General features: G+C 39.0%; 1 protein-coding gene across 1 annotated transcript; it reads left to right on the top strand.

Moving 5' to 3' along the window:
• The first annotated feature begins 667 nt into the window (after positions 1–667).
• On the top strand, positions 668–19,451 carry LOC117393164 (intraflagellar transport protein 172 homolog). Its single transcript, XM_055232377.1, has 24 exons — positions 668–838; positions 2,196–2,339; positions 2,582–2,694; positions 2,767–2,806; positions 3,741–3,806; positions 4,468–4,547; positions 4,933–5,020; positions 5,669–5,883; positions 6,815–6,938; positions 7,397–7,492; positions 8,253–8,414; positions 9,664–9,717; positions 10,385–10,488; positions 11,848–11,933; positions 12,830–12,942; positions 14,299–14,466; positions 14,752–14,888; positions 15,279–15,386; positions 15,889–15,973; positions 16,284–16,376; positions 16,456–16,533; positions 16,871–16,951; positions 17,866–18,033; positions 19,440–19,451. The coding sequence occupies exons 1-24, from the start codon at positions 800–802 to the stop codon at positions 19,449–19,451; spliced, it is 2,454 nt and encodes an 817-aa protein (XP_055088352.1). The 5' UTR covers positions 668–799.
• The last annotated feature ends 1,680 nt before the right edge of the window (positions 19,452–21,131 follow it).

The raw sequence follows: 21,131 nt of genomic DNA, 5'->3' as shown, positions 1-21,131 counted from the left end.
TCTGTTCAAAAAACATTTAAAAAAACTGGTTCATAACACATCAAACATGTCTGCAATAACAATACTAATGACTCCCCCCTGACTAACTAGACGAGCATTTGTGTTTTCTCTTGAGTTGGATGTTGTGGAATGGCTGTGGACTGTCTTGTATGATGCCTGTGTTTTGTTTCTTTTCTAAACACTTTTGTTGACAGTGTTTGTTATATCTGTTTTTAATGTTTTTTCTATAGTAAATTGTAATTTTTGCTGTATATTTTTACTCTTGTTTTTAGGGAGACAGGTCTGCCATCTGTCCAGGGACAACAGATGAAAAATAGCCTTTTGGCTAATTCTGGTGCATTTGCAGCAATGCTATTAATGTACACTGTCCCTGTCAAATAAACCAATACTCTTTGCTGGTCATGTGCTTCACCGCCACAGCTCGTTTTACGAGGAAAAGACTGAAAACATACCAGAGAAACCAATCTTTTATTATTGACTTGCCACAAAAACACATTTTCACTTACAAAAAAGCAGATACCCGTATGATCAGGGCCGAGCCCGGGGCGAGCCGCTCTCCTCTGCTGTGGCCGCCCTCTGGCCCCGCCCTATAGCCCGGCCCTATAGCCCCGCCCTCTGGTAACTAAGGAGACGTCCGTTGTGTTTACTCCAAAGATGTCGTCCTGCCGCAGCCACTAGCTCACAGCCTCGTCCAAATGGCTTTAAATTAGCGGCTCCTGGACGTTTTTTAGCCCCGGTTTCCCGTCGTTCCATTCGGCATCCTTTCTTCCATTTCCGTGCTTCCCGAAGACTTCCAGAAATGCAGCTGAAGCACCTTAAAACTCTTTTACCGCCTCAGGTGAGTGCTCGGACACGTTAGCCACTGTTAGCCGCTAATGATACAAATCTGGTGAGTTTTTTCACGGCCACACGCGTAAATTGCTAATATTGCAAATAAAATCCACAGCACTCGTTCTTTTAAGATGGCATCAAGCTTATGGGTTATACATAGTTTTTCCTATTTATTTAGTTTACTTGTAGAGCGTGTATTTTCCCATAAATGAATCTGATACCTGTATAATGTTACACCTTAAAAGAACAATTAGTGTTTCCTTTGACACAGTAGCCTGGGGTGTGTGCTAATCACTGTATAATCACTGTATGAGCACCCTGTTAGACTGAGGTGTGTGCTAATCACTGTATAATAACTGTATGAGCACCCTGTTAGACTGAGGTGTGTGCTAATCACTGTATAATCACTGTATGAGCACCCTGTTAGACTGAGGTGTGTGCTAAACACTGTATGAGCACCCTGTTAGACTGAGGTGTGTGCTAATCACTGTATAATCACTGTATGAGCACCCTGTTAGACTGAGGTGTGTGCTAATCACTGTATAATCACTGTATGAGCACCCTGTTAGACTGAGGTGTGTGCTAAACACTGTATGAGCACCCTGTTAGACTAAGGTGTATGCTAAACACTGTATGAGCACCCTGTTAGACTGAGGTGAGTGCTAAACATTGTATGAGCACCCTGTTAGACTGAGGTGTATGCTAAACACTGTATGAGCACCCTGTTAGACTGAGGTGTGTGCTAATCACTGTATGACCACCCTGTTTTACATCCAATGAATGACCTTACAGTCCTAATGTGATGTGCTTACCATGTCATTAACTGCTTATAATGTTAACATAACTTTCAAAATAAACCAGTTCTAAGCAATGATTCGTTTAATTAGTAGTAAAGATAAGTTGTACTAGTAGAGAGTGAAGTACTGCAGTAACTAGTTTGCAGTTGTGCCAGTATGCACTTTTTACATTCATATTTTTATATACAGCTTTGTCCAGTATAAATGTCTCTTATTTCTTAGGTTTTGAGTATGTGTGTGTGTGTATAGTCTATGGGCATAACTATATGTTTATGTAATGAACTAGACATCCTCTAGGTTAATTGTTGTTCACTGTCCATGTACAAATGAAAGCATGCCATTACAAAGTATGTTTTTGTTTTAGAATTGTGTAGTTTTCCATAATGTAATACTTGGAGGAATAGCAGTTGCAGTACCAGTAGTAGTAATACTAGTTGGGTTGTTTATTGTACTTTTAAGTCATCAAACCACTCCCAAGACACATCAGTTTGCTCTATACTTTGTTTTGTTTTAATTTTATTTAATGTTCCAGATCTGTTATAAGCTCATATGTTGTGCATTGTGCAGGAGGGGGCAGCCAAAGTCACCTGCATGGCCTGGTCTCCCAATAACATGCGCTTTGCTATATGCACTGTGGACAGAGTGGTGCTGCTATATGACGAGCAGGGAGAGAGGAGGGACAAGTTCTCCACCAAACCCATCGACCCCAAGGTAAACAAGGACAAGTATAACATGAAACCAGCTACTCCTAATGTAAACAATAAGATAATATATTCACCTTTTAGTAGGACTTTTTAGTAGGACAATACAGACTTTGCCTTATCCCAGATATGGCAAAGTCTGTATTGATACTTTGCAGTAACATAATGCTGGGGTGGGGGGATTCTGCATGTATGTATATGGCGGAGTGTTCAGCAGTTACCGTAGTGACACAGTGCATACACTTTCCTCAGTTTGGAAAGCAGAGCTACGTGGTGAACGATATGGCGTTTTCACCAGACTCCACTAAAATTGCCATTGCTCAGTCGGACAACATCATATTCGTCTATAAGATTGGAGAGGAATGGTACAAAGTTTACATATTTTTTAGTTCCCATTTTAATTTTAATGTTTTAAAAATACACCTTTTTCTTTTCAGGGGTGACAAGAAAACCATTTGCAACAAGTTTGTACAGAATGTGAGTATGGGCTATAAACACAGGGGGACAGTGGTGAGTTACATTTACTAGAGTAACTGATTGAATAAAATTTTCTTTTCTAGTTGTTTTATTGCACCATACCTCTTGTTGTTTCTTGAGTAATGTTATCTTTGTTCGTTACTCCTCAGCTGGTTTCAAAAAGTGGGGAAACTGAATGGGACTGTTAATCCTGAACTGGATTTGAGCAGACATTTGGTACATTTACATGGCCAATAAAAATCTGAGAATCTGATAATCAAAAACACCTGGTCAGTAAATTAGTGGATTTTTAGACCAACTGTTGGATTTGGAAGACAAAGTACAATGAATTTGAAAGGTCCTAGATTATGCAAAATTCACTTGTGAGCATTTAGCCATGTTAGAATGGTGTTGTTTCATTCACACATGTGTAAGTAATCCTGGACATCCACATGGATGTTGGATCATTGGATCCACATCTCCAAATGCTCTGTTCCACCATGTGATGTTATATAGTGGTAGTGTAGTTTTCATGTTAACAGCTCCTTTTACCTTTAGTTCAGTAGAGATTGGCAATTCCAGGGCTGGAATCATCCAAATGGTTCTAGTGAAGGTTTACCATGATTAAAAACACAGTGGAGCACTTCCTGTATTACCACATGATATCACAAGTGTTTTCTGTTTGAGAGAAGCACTCATCCTAAATATGCAGGATTTGTGTGTTAAACATGTGTGAGTGAAACAAAAAACACAACTCCGGGTCTGTTTGTGATGAGGAAACAACATTAGAACAGATCTGAAAATGATGTAAAATGGGCCCTTTTAAAATAACTCCTCTTTCATTTTTGCTTTTGCCACATTTGTTTGTCGTTTTTTGCATAATTTCTTTCATAAAGCATTCAGATTGCTCACATCAGATGGAACTGTTTACATGACATGTGATTTTGTTTTTCAGAGCGCAGTGACCCGAGTCCTGTGGCCCACAGACCACCCCATAGTTTTTGGTTTAGAAGACGGAAAGGTAATGTCCCTCCAAAATGAAACTGAGCATAGACACACATTCTGTTCAGTTTGTAGAGTTAATTACATATACCATATTTAATTGTCACTTTACGGATGAGGTCATAACCTTAGACAAACAAACTGGCACACGGCATCCTACATTTAAACTCTAAAACCAGAAATTGTGCTTAAAGGGAAAGTTAATGTTACAGAGGACACACAGGCTTTGCTTTAGTGTTTGTTTTGTCTAAGGTGGTATTCCATAATACTTTGTGACTTGATGTCACAATCTATTTTTAGCAACTGTGAAAAGTGCCACTGGTCACTAGATCATCAAAAGTGTATCGATTAACTGTTCGCCACTGACATCTTTACATAAATTACGTAAATAATTTCTTCCCATTAATATTTTCAGATAATATTGTGCTTTTCCCCTCAGTACAGCATTGCAATCAAACATACATTAAACAAATATAATACCAAGCTTGCATACTTTTTTACCTCTAGATTTTTTAAACAATTATTATTCAGATTATAATGCAGAATTTATTTAATATTGTATTTTTGAATCACTTTATCCAAGAAACTTTCCTCGTTGATCAATAAAGTGTGAATGCTGCCTTATATTCTGATCTAATTAAAGCCCTATATATGTGTTTGGGTTTTTTTGCTTTTTTCAGGTGCGTTTGGCGAACACACAAATGAACAAATCTTCAACCATCTACAACACCGACTCCTGCGTCGTATCCCTCGCCTCAAAGTAACTGTTCTGCTTTCTGTAATTCCCAGTTGTACAGCCATGTATTACACACAAATAAATAAATATGCCAAATGTGCCATAAATCACAACTGAGCAAAAAACTCTGCAACAACTACATGTCCCCCCTTCTCCATGGGCTCTAATTCTGTGTAAAAGCTGCTAACTCTATAGTTTAGACCACTGCAAACATGTTCTGAAATGTCCCTGTGTGTCAGATGCCCTTCCTGTGTCTCCATGGGGGTCATAGTTTAAACCTTCACAAACATGTTCTGAAATGCTTGGGTTTCTTCGATTAGTTTAAAGTTCAGATTTCAGTCCTAGGGTTCAGGTTATTAATGTTAATGCTCCCAGTTAATATTAAGATGTTTATATTGTATCCCCATAGTGTGTCTGGGAAAGGGTTCCTGTCAGGACATTTTGATGGGACCGTGGTGAGGTATTTCTTTGATGACGAAGGATCAGGAGACTCACAGGTGAAAACACTCGTACATTTTACCTCAAACTGTCTCAGAGAAGAGGCAATATATATAGAACTGTTTAATCTCTTCAGTTTATTTAATCAAACTTTGATTTCAGCTGTGCCACCTGTTGGTCCCATTTTTGAATGTGATGATGTCATACTCAAAGATGAGGGCAAGAGTATTTCCTATTGGTAATTTGCAGTGACATCACGCAGGGGGTGTTCTGCCTGTGAGCTTATGGTGCAGAAAAAAATTGACAGAGGGGCCATATATATATATATATATATATATATATATATATATATATATATATATATATATATATATATATATATATATATATATATATATATAAATAAAAATATTTGGCCTGTAACATGTAGCAAAGCATGAATATGCAGGGCTCATTGTACAAATTGTTTTCCAAATGCATTAATTAAATTATTTATTAAATTTCTGTTAAATAAACACAGCAGAAAAACTTTGAACAAGGTTTACCCTTACCTATTTTAACAAAACTTGTTCACGTTCGGCGGGCTGGATTAATAAACCCAAACGGCCGTGTGTGGCCCCCGGGCCGTAGTTTGCCCATGTCTGGACTAGACCCAACTCTCCATTTTGATTTGTCTATAGAATGTTGTGATGTTATCCTGTGTGCAGGGTAAGCTGCTGGTTCACCCGTGCCCTCCGTACGCTCTGGCCTGGGGCTTGAACAGTTTCTTGATTGGTGGATATGATCAGAGGATTGTGGCGTACAGCAGAGAGGGGCACGTGCTGCAGACGTTTGACCACAGCCGTGACCAGAGTGAGAGGGAGTTCAGCGCAGCAGTGTCGAGCCCCAGCGGTCAGAGCGTGGTGTTTGGCAGCTACGACAGGTCCGGCATTTTCATTTGATTTATGAGACTTTACATACACTATACCTTTGTTTATACACGAACAGTTAAAAGTTTGGACACATACTCTCACGAAATGTTTTTCTTTGTTTACTGCTTTCTACATTTTAGATACATACAGAAGACATCAAATATGAAGCAAGATATATGGAATTATGTAGCAAAAAAAGTTAAATAACTCAACTAACATTTTTTTATATTTTATATTGAAGTGCTCAGAGTATCTACCTGCTTTGTGGACAGCACTGTAAACCCTTGGCCCTCTCAATGAGCTTCATGATGAAGTCTCATGAACTGGTTTTCACTTCACAGCTGCACCGTGTTTGGGCCCAGAAATGCCAAAAGTGCAAACCAGGGTGCAAAGGCAAAGGCAAATAAAAAACATTTTAAAAATCTAAAACAATTTTGGAGTTATTTTGAGTTTATTTTTTGTTTACTACATTTGATATGTGTCATTCATAGTTTTTCTACCTTCATTATGAATCCACAATATAAATAATCCTGGAAGTAAAGACATGAAGCAGTGTGAGTTAACAAGGGTTATACCAAGACTGTATCCAGAGTTTAAGCAGAACCACTTTTGGATTGTGCTCAGGTTGATACTAAGACTGTATGTAGAGGAGCAACAGTGCAGTTGAGACATTCATTCACTAATTCAAGGTTAGCCGTTCAATTCCATACACAGGCATTATATGGTGCTAATGTGCTTTTGAGATGCATGTAGGCCTGTGATAGTGTTAGTGGTAATGAGTTAAGTTGTAGCCACATCTTCCTTAGCCTGCCTCAGGGCAGCTGTGACAGAGGTAACTCACCACCACCAAGAATCAAATAATTTTTATTTTTTATTTTACTAAAGCTAGAACACCACAGTTTAAACTGCAGATAATTAATACAATGGTTCTTTCCTTTCCAGGCTGCGAGTGTTTAACTGGGCTCCGCGCAGAGGCATGTGGGATGAGGCCAAACCTAAAGAGATCCCAAATCTGTACACCATCACCAGCCTGGCCTGGAAGAGGGATGGCTCCAAGCTCTGCGCTGTATGCTCATAGACACTCTTAATACATATGTGATTATTCTTTATAAACAGGGTTAGATGGAGCTCATGTGTGTCTGTACACTCATACACTTTTATAACTTTATAGAATATATGCGCTGGTGGATTTCACACTCTTACCCACAGATGGAGGAAGAGAGCAGCTTTTGCTATTGATTACATTGTATTTTGATCCGAAAGGTAAAATCGTAGTTTCCATGACAGTGTCCAGCCCAGTCCAGTAGTGCAGTCCAATCTGACTATGCTTCTGTTGTAGGGAGTATTATACTGATAATGAGGGCTGAGCTGCCAGTAAGACCCGTCAGTACAGCACAGGAATAGAATTTCCCTAACATTTTCTACTCAGGGAATTCTCAGTTGTTGCTTTTTGTTATAATGACTTCGAACCATCAGCATTCAGATCTAAACCAGGTCAGAACAGGCTCACATGCTTCTGTGCAGGGGACTCTGTGTGGAGGAGTGGAGCTGTTCGACTGCTGTCTGAGGAGAACCATCTATAAAAACAAGTTTGAGATGACCTATGTGGGACTGAGCCAGGTAAGGGCTAAATCATTATGACCACTGGTCTCGTTTAATGACCCATGTGTTGATACATTGCAGTGACATTGTGCTGGGGGTGTTCTATATATATGTGTATGGTGGAATATTCAGCAGTACCCATGGTGATAAAACATTAGCAAACACTGCCCAAAAACGTTTTAAGACTGACTGAAAACTCAAGAAAAAATACAAAATGGATTTAAACAACACATTTTTCATCTGTGATTAATTTGATTAGTTTGATTTTACACAAAAAGGTGAGAGTGACTAACTGAAAAACTATTGGCTAAAGCTAGCTAGCTTGTGCCTGTAATGTTACAGTATATCAGAGATTTGTTTAACAGTTGGGACTACAACAAACAAGATCATTTTTACTAAGTCAGTTCTTTCTGGTCAGATTGTGTTACTCTTACTTGAGTGGTACTTTTACAAATATTTGAGTAATTTCTTTGACCACTACTTTGTACTTCTAATTGAGTAATATTATTTTTAAGTAACTTTACTCTTACTTGAGTACAATGTTTGGCTACTGTACCCACCTCTGTTTGTCTTTCAAAAGCAATTTTATATATCCCTGGCCTTCATCTGCGATTTGTGACAGTTGCACGGTTCTAGTTTAAATCCCTCTGCAACCCCGTACCAAAAGATCAGGATGAACTATTAAGACTGAATATACATGGTGCATAGTGCAGAGTGTTGTTGTGTCCTTTGACAATACACTAAGCCCTCACTGTCCCCTGTCTCCTGTCTCCTGCAGGTGGTGGTGAGGAACCTGTCGACAGGTGCCCGGGTCATTCTGAAGTCATATTACGGATATGAGATCGAGGAGGTGAAGATACTGGGCAAAGACAGATATTTAGTAGCTCACACGTCAGACACGCTGCTGCTCGGAGACCTGCTCACCAACAAACTCAGCGAGGTACTGATATGAACAATACTACTGATCAATATCTATGAAAGCCCTCCCATATCATCCCTACATTCAATTAGAGACCTATAAAGGACTAAGTGAGTGTGACGTCACAGCGTTCAGCCCCAGTCAAATGAAGCTCATTGAGGCTAGCAGTTATAGCTACTGTTTGGAATTCTGAGCGATTATATCATAGTAACCAAAGAGTCTATCAGGAGCAAGGCTGTTGAAGGTACAGCCCCCTTGCCGTTCACACTGCTGGTTTGGCAGAGTGCCTAGCACCACTGTCACACAAACCTGCTAATGCTAGTGGGAGCGACGTCACTGAAAGAAGGCACCTGATTTGTTATTAATTTTCATATCTTAATTTACGGGCAAAATAGTAAAACAGAACCTCCAGGATCATTAGAGCAAGTTAATATGAACAATTTAAGTAGGATTGCACTGATACGATACTTGTATAAAATAACGATGCCAATGCTGAAACATTAGCTGGATCTGGAATCGGTTCCATGGTATCTGTTAAGCTGGTACCCTGGTTGGGCCTTAATTGATGTAATGAGACTATTTACAGACTGATGTTAGCTAGAACATCTCATAATGTTTGAACCTTTTTTCATACAAAGCTGTTCAGTAGTGATTTGAGGGATAAATAATTGGATCTCTTGTGTTTCAAGGAAATAAGTGCCATTTTCCATCCCTAAACTGGTATCGGCTAATATTGGGTACGACACATTGAAGTATTGATATCAGTTTCGGAACTGAAAAGGATCGGCCCCTAATTTTAAGAAGAATGAGGAGAGTTACAACAACAGTTATAGAGAGAGTGGCAGCGTTTTTTCAATAGAAAGTGAATTGGAGCCAGAGTCAATGGAGCTGAATCCTACTATGCTCACTTCCTGTTTGGAATGGAGCGGCTAGTAGGCGCTATATCCTTTTATATATACAGTCTATGGTATAGTCATGAAAATCTAGCCATTATTTAGTTGTACACTGGCCCAGTCGGCTGTGTGTCATTCCCAGATTGTCCTCAGAGCATCAGGTTTGTCTTTTAGGCTCATTGTTTAAAATTGAAATAGCACATTAATGCGGCAAATTTTTTTAAACTCCATAGAAATATATTTTGTTGTTATTTTTTAAGTAAAACGTTAATTTGTGTTTTTTTTTTTTACAACTGAAAAACTCTGGGCGTTGCAATGAATTAAACTGAATGAAAATCGTGATAATGTATATTATTTTGCATATTTGTGTTTTGCAGGTGGCTTGGCCCGGGTCAGGAGGAAATGAAAAGTTCTTCTTTGAAAATGAATCTGTAAGTGCCACAATGCCATATGCTACACATATGAATTTAAAACATATAATAAAATAAATAATAAAATACATAAATTCCCAATGAGATGCATCCAACATCGTTTTTTATATTGAAACAAACTTTTTTTTTTCAATCCTTGCTAGCTCATTTTTATTGCAATTTTTTGCTGACAAAAGAAATAAGGTTTTGGAGTTCCACAAATTATACAGTGGGCTGAACGATTTGGGAAAAGATATCTAATTGTCATTTTTCTAACAGCCGTTGAGATTGTGATTAGCTTTGAGTTTTATATTTTAACATTAGGACTCTGTTCAAAGTTCACATTTTAAACACAAACAAATTTACAAAAATACTGAAATATGAACTGACAAACTAAAACAAGAATCACATTACCTAACATGTTTGTACAGATCTAAAGTACAGGCTTAGCAGCTTTTATGCAGAATAAGACAGGAGATTTTGTAGTTTGTGGTGAAAGTGATGGTACTTTAAAAATTACAGCCTTTGCAATTTCCTTATTGCATCCAACCAAATTGAGATTTTGGTTCAATTGCGATTAATCTTGTAGACCTGTTATACAGGAAGTACCCATGTAGTCTAAACTGGTTTACATAGACAGAATAATGCTTATTACAGGACTTAAAAAAATCACCCTCTGTTATTTTAGGTGTGTATGATTTTTAATGCCGGGGAATTGCGTCTGGTGGAATACAGCAACAATGAGATCCTTGGCTCAGTCCGGACCGAGTTCATGAACCCTGACCTCATCAGGTACGGCATTCTATGGAAAATAATATTAACAAATCAGTCATTTCATTTTAGGCCTAACTAAGTGAAGTCAGATCTGATATACCTTCTTTGTACTCAGGCTGTCAATTTTGTATATTTTTTATTTCCTGACACATTTTGAGGACTTTTCTACCACTCCAAAGATATACTATTTAGTTTTAAATTGCTAATCATTATGGCAGCAGTCCTAATTTTTCATTATTCTGAAACCCATGGATAATCCGTTTTACTGCATTAGTCCCTATTGCTATTAAATGATTTTCAAGTGCTAGTGCTTTAGCATGTTTTATATAATAAGAGCAATAGAATGTTGAGCAGTTACCATGGTGGCACAATGCACACATATGCGAACGCTGCCTGATATGTTAATAGATTGAAAAGTCAAAAAAACACACACATTTTCAGGAGCCTGTGATCAATACAAGCACTCATGTCCTGTTTGGTTTTCAACAACAAAGGTGCGAGTGAATAACTGAAACTGTCCACTAATGCTAGCTAGCTTGTGAGTGTAATTTGATGTGCGAGAGACTTGTTTGACAGCACAAATCAGCTGCTCTGTTGGATTTCCAGATCTTTATGGTCAGATTGTGGTAAAATAAAGCTTAAATTAAAGTCTAACTTGAGTCCTAGAACTTCAGACAGAGCAGTGCCTATAGGTTGCATCACACCCCTGAGGAATGTTGATGACATCAGCTGCAAAATATCAATAGAGGACATTTCTTATCACTTATTTAATTCAGCTTTCACTTTTAGAATTAGTTATTTGCGATCACTTCTTCCAGTCAACAGTCAGATGTAAACAGTGCAAATTCTCTCCGCTTTAATGTTTTCTGCCCTGTCAAAACTGTCATACATAATGGCCTCTTCAGTTTGCCCCTGGTTCATTTTGAAGCGTTAAAAGATCAGGTTCTGTACTCACAATAAAATGCTCAATTAGAGTGGGCACTACGCTACTAAAAAATCATAGAACAATTTTGTACAGCCGTTAAACATGTCTGTGTAATCCCTGTCATCCAGGTATGATCCATAGTAAAAGAACATTTCAAATCTGTCAACTGGACAAATAGTTGTAGGAGTGAAGCTGTTTGGCTGCTCATCCAAGCCGCTTCTTCAGTTCTGGTCAAAGTACTGGTGGACACTGCCTTATATCTCTCTTAAGGGAGGAGCATTTTGGGTTTTTTTTTTTAAAAGATTTTTTTGTTATCAGTGGGTGGTAGATGTGAAACCTCTCCCACCAACCCTTACCTGACCTTTAGTCTCAGACCTCAGTTGTTCATACTTTTGGACAGGTCTAAATGTGCACTGTAATCTGAATCTTGATTTTAAACTGTGTGTGTGCAGTGTGTGTCTGAATGGGAGGAAGCGGAGTGGAGCCGAGGACAACAAGAAACTGGCCTATCTCATCGACCTTAAAACCATTGCCATCGGTAACATTATTTAAAGTGGGCATCTTCTGCAATTGTCTTTTCAGAGCTTTTCACAATGTTATGGTTGTTTCTTCTCATTGACCCTCTGAAGTTGTATTTGGAATTATTTGTGCATATTTTAGAAATCTTTATCACCTATTTTCAAGACGCCATTTTGCGGATCAACTCCCATTTTCGCAGCCACCACTCTACGCTTACTTTGTTCTGCAAGTTTACTTTTTTAATTGGTGATACTCATAGGATTCGGCAGTGTCACATAGTCATTTTGGTACAAATGAAAAAAAAAAATCTACTACCCTCTAGTACGATGTGCAGCTGTCCACAGGGGGGGCCGACAGCATGCGGCACTTGGTTGTAAAGATGTTTTCGGTAACGTCAGCTCCCATTGGGCACCGCAGTTTTCTAACTTGGAAGTCAGTAGACTTGTTTCTTTCATTTACTCATTTTAGATCAATATTGGAATTTAAAAAGTCCATATTATAACAATGATCTATGGGTGTTAGATTATAACTACAGAGCAGACACAGGCACAGTTCTTCTTTAAGTCAAAACTATAGCACAGACTGAATTAATTACATTTGCACAGTATTCAGCACTTTATGGGATTTTTGGACACCTAAGCTTTAGTGTTTGGCGTCAAATATTACAGTTTTTGTTGATTTCTTTTTTAGGACATAAGTACCAGGTAGATCACCATTTTGCATTTTGTTCAAACTATAACATTGATCTAAAATTGCTTATAAAACTTATAAAACATGTCAATACTTTGTTTTTGGTGAATATATCATATTCAAAACAATAAAAGGTAACACAGTTATCTAAATATGTGATGTGTTACAGTTAATGCTCCTTAACAGTAAAATACTCTCTCTTTAACCTCTTTAACTCTTCCACAGTGGATCTCAGAGGAAGGTGCACTCTGGCGACCATCAGCCACGACTCCAAGATTGACTGGTTAGAACTGAATGAGACCGGGAAGAAACTACTCTTCACAGACAAGAAACTCAGGGTAAGACTGCAACAATGTATGAAGGAGAAGAGAGACAAGAGGGAGGGGGGAGAGTAGAGACGGAGGGAAGAGAGAGGAGGAGAGAGGGGAGAGGGAGGGAGGAGAGAGGAGAAGAGAGGCGAGAGGTAGGGGGGAGAAGAGAGGAGAGAGGTAGAGAGGGAGGGAGGAGAAAGGGAGGAGAAGAGTTAAGAGAGGAGAAGAGGGAGGGAAGAGAGGAGAGGGAAGAGAGAGGAGGAGAGAGGGTGAGAGGAGAGAGGGAGGGAGGAGAGGGGAGAAGGGATGAGAGAGGAGAAGAGGGAGTGAGGGAAGAAGGAGGGAGGGAAGAGAGAGGAGAAGACAGGGAGGGAGGAGAATTGGGATGGAGAAGAGCGAGGTGAGAAGGAGGGAAGAGAGGGAAAGAGAGAGAGGAGAGAGGGAACAGTGGGAACAGAGGGAAGTTTAGGGACAAGAAACTGTAAACTCTGCCAAATCCCTGTAATGTGCTGTGCCCTGTCAAAGTGCCACAAACAGATCATGGCCTCACAGTCTGCCTCTGGATTAGCTCCAGGCCTGAGCTCAAAATAATATGCCCAATTACTGCCTAAACAGAAAAGAAGTTTTATATGTCTGTTATAAGGCTTGTAAGATGAATTTACTGGTTGAGTGATCACATCCCACATTCACAGCAGCCTACAGAGCCACGGGAGGCAAGGTGCGTGAACTATCTTGCCCAAGGACACAACAACAGTATGCACTATAACCACTAAAGCCACTGTTGCTCCGCTGTGGCAAATCTCTTTGCTTGTAGTGTGTTAACTTTTTAATTAAGTCTTCACTCTCCCCGTTCACTGACTTCACTCCAGGGAAGGACTATAGAACCCGAGATATTAAAATACACTGGGCTCATCACGTTCTGCTCTGATTAGAACAGCAGGGGGCAGCGTCAAGGGACACACTTATGCTTATAGATTACATCCCATAATATGCCCCAGCTCCATAATTTAAAACACAGAGTCGATGAGGCTGGATCCTCTGCTGCAGAACAGAGACCATAAAAGGGACGTTAAATGTTATGAGATTATTATATAGCCAAGCATAGATTTAAACCACTGATGGTATTGGTTGAGTCTTGGGTTTAGCAATGCTAAACCCTAGGCTAAATAAATGTAAATGTCTGTAACGTGTTAAATAGAATATTGTCGGATTTAAACAATATCAAATGTTTACATGTGGTGATAACCACTCAGATCCACTCTCCCTTTCGGAGTCGGAGGTGGGAAAAACCCCAGCTACCAGTAGCTTTAATACTGGTTTAACCTCCTGAGACCCGAGTTACTGCTTCAGTCCTGCTTCACTCCTGGTTCTCCTCTCTTTCAGCTGCACTTGTTCGACCTGGCGTCCACTCTGAAGTGCACTCTTTTGGGCTTCTGTTCGTTCGTGCAGTGGATCCCGGGCAGTGATGTGGTGGTGGCTCAGAACAGAGCAAACCTGTGTGTGTGGTACAGCATCGACAGCCCCGAGAGTGTCACTATGTTTCCTATAAAGGTACTACTACTGCAAGTACTATTACTTCTACTACTAGTGGTATTACTACAAATATGCTACTGCTGCTGCTGCTCTTACTACTACTACTACTACTACTACTACTAGCACCTCTATGTTTTCGTGCTAGGTGCTAGTGCCTCTGCAAATTATTACTGCAAATACTGCTGCAAGTACCATCTTCCTTATGAAGGCACTACTGATACTACTCATGAAAACTAAAGTTATGAATACACTATGTTTGGAAGACACTGTGATACTGTATCATTTCATTACCCTCTTCCTCAGGGGGATATTGTGGATCTGGAGCGCACTGAGGGAAAAACAAATGTGATCGTCTCTGAGGGTCTGAACACAGTCACGTACACTCTGGATGAAGGCCTCATCGAGTTTGGAACAGCCATCGATGACGGAGACTACGACCGGTGAGACTAGATAGATTATTTTACTTTTTATAATATACTTTTTATTTCCCCATTAGTGGATTTTCTTATTTCAGGCTAAACATTGTGTAACTGTCAGAAATGTCATGAAACCATAGAAATATTCTATGTGAAATAAGCAATTAAATCTAAACCTAATGCAACTTTTCTGGGGGATCTGCCTCCTGCTGGTCCCATGAAGATGTTACTTAACTATTGACTATTATAAGTGCTTAAAAACCTTTTCTTTTTTTTTAAGTTTAATTCCAAAGTGTACCTTAACTTGTTCCAGGTAAAGCAAGGACATCTCTATGGAGACAAGCAGGTTAAGGTTGGGCTAATGTTAAGAAAAGTTCCAAAGTGCAGCTTTACATTGTGGATGTTTTGTTCCAGAGCGACAGCGTTCCTGGAGACATTGGACATGACAACAGAGACCGAGGCCATGTGGAAGACTCTGAGTAAACTAGCTCTGGAGGCGCGGCAGCTGCACATCGCAGAGAGGTACTAACATAAACAGAGGAGAGAGGCCTATTTGTAATATGCACTGTTCATAGGTGTATCACTCAGGATCTCTAGTAGCTGCTAATGTTGATGCTGAAATGGAGGAAATCTGAGTACTGGAATTATTATTTTTTCTTTGTTTCTGAGGGCAATTTACTTGGACCTAAATTAAAGCTAGAGTACCATATTTTCTGTTTTTCTTTAAATGAGTTCATTCTGCCATTGAGTATACACTATATTGTAGAACAAAGCAGTTGTACAAAATTCTCCATCTAAAAATAAAACATTGTATCTATTGCAAATGTAGGCTTAAGATTTAAGGCCATCCACCTGCTTCACTTACGTCTGAAAAAGCTGTCCTAATGCTGTGCTCATGTCTGAAAACTCATGCGTTTGTTACATCACAATAGTAGGGACAAGTTAGATAGAGTTAAAGACACACAGCTACAGCGGATAAGTAGATTCAGTGTAGTTTATATAATCTACCTTTTTTGCTTTTCAGGTGTTTTGCTGCTTTGGGAGATGTTTCTACTGTTCGATTTCTTCATCAAATCAACCAAATTGCAGACAAAGTAGAGAAAGAGATGGTGAGGATCCCATAGACTGTATAAAGAAGTGGACTAAGTGAGTGTGACGTCACCCATGAAGCTAACTGAGGTTATAGCGGTTACAGTTATAGTGGCTTATCTGCTAATCGGCAATGGTTTTTCAATAGAAAGTGAATTGCAACCAGAGCTCAAACTAACCACTTCCAACCCATGCTTATATCCTTTTGCAATGTGGTGGCTAGCATCCATTTATTTATATTTACATTTTAAAAATGTGCCAACTGCCACGTTTTGAAAATGATATTGCTGCATTTTTCTAAAGCACGGATACATATTATCTGTGTCACAGGGAGGAGATGGCACGACATATTACCAGGTTCAAGCTAAAGTGGCCACTCTGGACAAGAACTTCAAACTGGCAGAAAGATTCTACATGGAGCAGGTCTGAGGATGATATGGTTCACATTTTAATATACAATTTAACATTTTGTTAAAATGTATTGGTTTTTGTAAATTTTCAGAACGCTGTGGATGAGGCCATAGAGATGTATCAGGAGCTGCACATGTGGGACGAGAGCATCGCTGTGGCCGAGGCAAAGGTACTGGACAAGCTCAAAATTAAACTTGATTAAAAACTTCTTCAAAATGTAAAAATATTAAAAATTTTTAAAACATTTTACAGTGGTATTCCTCACTTACATTATGCATCCAGAGCATCCTAATTATTCACCATGATGAGTTTATAAGCGCTTTTCACAACTTGTAGAATGTGAAAGCAACCTATTACATTTTCAGTGGGCTCTGAACGCACTTCAAGACATCATTGTTACGGTCACGCATACATACAATCACATACATAAGTGCTTTGCCCAAGGACACCACAACAGCATACAGAAAGGTAGCTAGAATCAAACTAACAACTTTTCCATGCTTCAGCGCCACCCGGAGCTGGAGAACTTGCGGAGGAGTTACATGACATGGCTCACAGACACGGCTCAGGACGAGAAGGCCGGAGAGGTGAGAGAGGAGCAAACTGTTGTGTCAGATACCGAGGATAAAACCACTGACCCTTTCAACTTAATTTGTTATAATTTGATCTGAAAAATGGTTACCTGTCCTGTTACAAGGAAAAGTGAATCTGGAGCTATATTCTGTTTCCCCAACTTCAGAGGGCGTGATTGACAGGCGGATTAACCACTCAGAGAGATACATGTTCCCTTCGGGTCAAAACAAACATGACTGCTTACACGTAATAAAGGAAAAAAACAAAGTCAGAAAAACAGCGCAGATTTTTGCAGAATCAACAATGGATGCACCAAACTTTCATTTATCTCAGATCAAATAAGTTATTTTGTTTTGAATGAGAATTTTTGCGAGGAGATGTCCTCTGCGTTTGAGAAACAAGTAATGCGATGATGCCATTGTGGTTGGACCCTCTCTAGTTCAGAAATTTTCACCCTCTGTTGACAAGGTCCAGACCCTTCTGGATTTGATCAGATTGTAGTAGGGTTTGGCTGGTCAGGTAAGCAAAATAGCATCTTGAACAATTAAAAATTGCTCAAACATGCACAAATAATTCCAAATACAACTTTGGGTGAGTAAATGATCAAACAGCTATAACATGCTTAAAAGCTCAACAAAGCATACTTTTTTATTTCCAACTTATTTCCAACTTTTATTTCCAAGTCTGTGTAATCCCTATTTGTTCAGAAATTATTCATGGTAGAAAGGGTTTCAAAGGTTGTCATAGATTGCAACATTTTTAAACTTTTCTGCTTTGGCCTATTTAAAATGGTAAATGGTCACATTTTTATAGCACTTTTTCACACTTAAAGGATGCAAACTCTGTGCTATACATTCAAATCTATCTAAAACTCTTACTGAATAATATTAAACTCTTACTGAATACTATTTGCTTTTTGCATGTCCAGGTGAAGGAGGCAGAAGGGGACTTCTCAGCAGCTGTGAACCTTTACCTCAGAGCAGGACTCCCAGCCAAAGCTGCCAGAGTTGCCCTCAGTCGAGCCGAATTTATCAACAACACAGAGATGGTGAACCGCATCACCAGCAGCCTCATCAAGGCCGACTTTTACGAACGGGTACAGGAAATACCACTATATTTAAAGAGCATATAGTTTAGTTAGTTTAGTTAATTAGTTAGTAAATTTTTTTCTAATTCTGACTTAGTTATGATAGGATAGGACCTGTGGTAAATATTTATCATAGCTCCACATCAATTAAGTGGCAGCTTGTGAAGAAAAGTTGAAATAAAAGTACAAAAATACAGGAAGTCGCTGTGAGTTTTGAGACAGAATCCCTCTGCTTTCCACTCTCATCAATCCCATTCAAAATGCAGAGACAATTTACGCACAAGAAAGACATTTTTCTGACAACGGTGTTGTCATTTATTTTTATTGGTCTAATCATAACCTTTGTGCAATTTAAGTTTGGCTCTTGTTTACATTATAGTTGCTAGGTAACAGTTATGGAATTACTTCTACATGTGTCATATCTGCTGCTTGTGTCCAACCAGGAGGTAAAAGTATAAACTATAAACCAAAATTTAAAAACTTGAAAAAACTAGGCAAGATTAACGGGTACAGGAAATAAAAACTAAAAAGAACTATTTATAAATGATCCCTTTAGAATTGTATGGCTCTGCCTGCGTTCTGCGTAGTTCTGAGATGTTTGAGGTTTTTTACCAGGGCTGTACTCAAAATATTGATACAGCGATATATTGGGACTTCTGGCCATATGCGTAGCGATACAGAGATAACAGACTTATCTACATGATCTCATTATATGATTTAAAGAGCATTTGACAGGTTATTATCATTTTCTAATTAGTACTTGGTTTGGTGGGATAGTATTTGCCATAAATATTCATCATAATTTTACATCAGTGTGTGCCAGTTTATGGAGAAATGTAGAACTCCATACAAAATTCAAGGACAATTTACACATTTGGGCTTAAATGTTGATTTAACAAAATAAAGGTGTTGTGATTTATTATTATTTGTCAGTTTATAACTATTGTGTAATTTATACAAGTTTTGGGCCTTGTTAAGATCATGGTTGCTAGGTAACATACGCCCATGGTATGTGACTTATTCAAATGACAAATGTCATCTGGTTTAAGGGCATTGTGAACATGACATTTCAATGCAGTTAGTTAATCTACATAATCAAATTTAACACCAGTTTTAAGGGATATGCATGCATTAGGACATACATATAGAAATCAACCAATATGGGTATTTTCATGGCCAATGCCAATTCCAATTTTAGAATCCAGAGAAACCGATGGCCTATAAGCTCTGCTTGATACTTTTAGGGCTGATATATAGGACCGTTTTTCATTATTTTCATCAAATTATGTAATTTAAATTTACTACAAACTTCCCTCAAGCCCTTTGTACCACAGATATTAAGAGAGCAGTGTATCACATTTAGTGCAACTATCTCTTCATATGTGTTAATATAAAGCCATGTGTATGTGTTCTAGGCAACAAATTGACCAAAAGAAAATATCAACCTATGTTTGAGATTTAAGGCTGATAGCCGATACACAAAAAATCCCAAATATTGGCCAACCAATATATCTCTAGTATCATATCAGGACCCAAGTTTTGGGATTTGTGTCGTATCGTTAAGTATTTGGCAATACACAGCCTTAGTTTGGACCATGATAGATCACAATGGAAGGGGGAACTTTTGCTCATATAAATAAAAAAAATGCACCCATCCCTTCAATACTTTGATAAAATAAACAGATATTCAGGAACAAGAATAAATGAATAACGCCAGATAGCCGACTGTGATTCTTAGGGGACAGAATGTTTACTAAAACCATATGGCATTTTAGTAAAAATTATGATTCTCTGCTTTACCCTTTTGTAATGTAATTGTGGTGTGTTCTGATCAGGGGGGAGATCTGTACGAACGGATCAGGAACCACCAGAGGGCGCTGGAGTGCTACGTCAAAGGAGGAGCTTTCCGAAAAGGTTCAATTCAATTTATTTTTGTAAAGCCCAAAATCACAACAGTAGTTGCCTCTTAGGGCTGAACAAGAGAATTGATTTGACCAACAGAAAGTTAGAAAAATCAACAATGAAACAGAAACAGACAAGCAAATTAATCAACAGAGAACAAGCAAATGGATAACTGTCCAGAACATTCCCTGTCCTTAGACCCTCCTTCTCTACAAGGAAAGACTAAAAAAAAAACAATGGGAAAAAGAGAGAAGACCCACAGTGACAGAGAGATCCACTCCCATGGACGGACAGCTGCAGATGTGTCCAGGACTAATGTGCATCAATTTACAGATAGAGCTCAAGTCTGTAGGGCCAGAGCCCACTCAGCTACAGACAAACGGAGACTTATCCAGGGCAGAGTGGGGGGTCATCCAGCCAAGTGAAGGAAGGGAGGATCCGGGTCCATGGAACAGAATCAGGGTAGAAGAGAGGCATCTTAGGTCAGGCATCTGAAACAGTTGCACTCCACAAAACGGTGTGAGTAACATGTGAATAGCAATGAACAAACTACAGGTGAAAGGAATAGTGAATGTTGTTGACAGGGAAAGTATGAGTGAAAACAGGATTGTGCTCTGGTTTCCATACTTCCTCCAGCAAAGCTCCTAACGCAGCTTAACTAAAACTGAATGAGCTTATGGCCAGGCCAGTTAAGAGCAGACATAAAATCTGCAAAGAGGAACGTTTTAAGCCTGGTATTAAATGTAGAGACTGTGGTGGGCCTCTTTAACATGGGCAGGAGCTGATTCCATAACACAGAAGCTTGGTAAGTGAAAGTTCTCCCTCCTACTGCGCTTTTAGACACTTTAAGAACCACCTATAGTCCAGCATTTTGAGAGCGGAGTGCTCTGTTTGGATGATATGGTACTATAGCATCTGGCAGACACGATGGGCCATGCCCTTTATGACTTTATATGTCAGGAGGAGAATTCATTTCTAAACTCAACAGAAGCCAGTGAAGGGACTCACTCATTGTAATGTAACTACAAACTGGGCGCCTACCACTTTCAAAAGTGGATTTTGTTACCTATTTTCAGATCATAAACTTTCCCTCTTAAAATTACTCCAGTTGTCTAAAAACTGTTTTTAATCTCTAGTCTCCAGTTGTCTAAAAATAGCCCCGATCAGTCACTCTGATCGGGGTGGCTAGTTACTCTCTTTAGCAC

The sequence above is a fragment of the Periophthalmus magnuspinnatus genome, chromosome 24 (assembly GCF_009829125.3).
Source record: "Periophthalmus magnuspinnatus isolate fPerMag1 chromosome 24, fPerMag1.2.pri, whole genome shotgun sequence".
NCBI lineage: Eukaryota > Metazoa > Chordata > Actinopteri > Gobiiformes > Gobiidae > Periophthalmus > Periophthalmus magnuspinnatus.
This window is presented reverse-complemented; position numbering and strand designations above follow the sequence as displayed.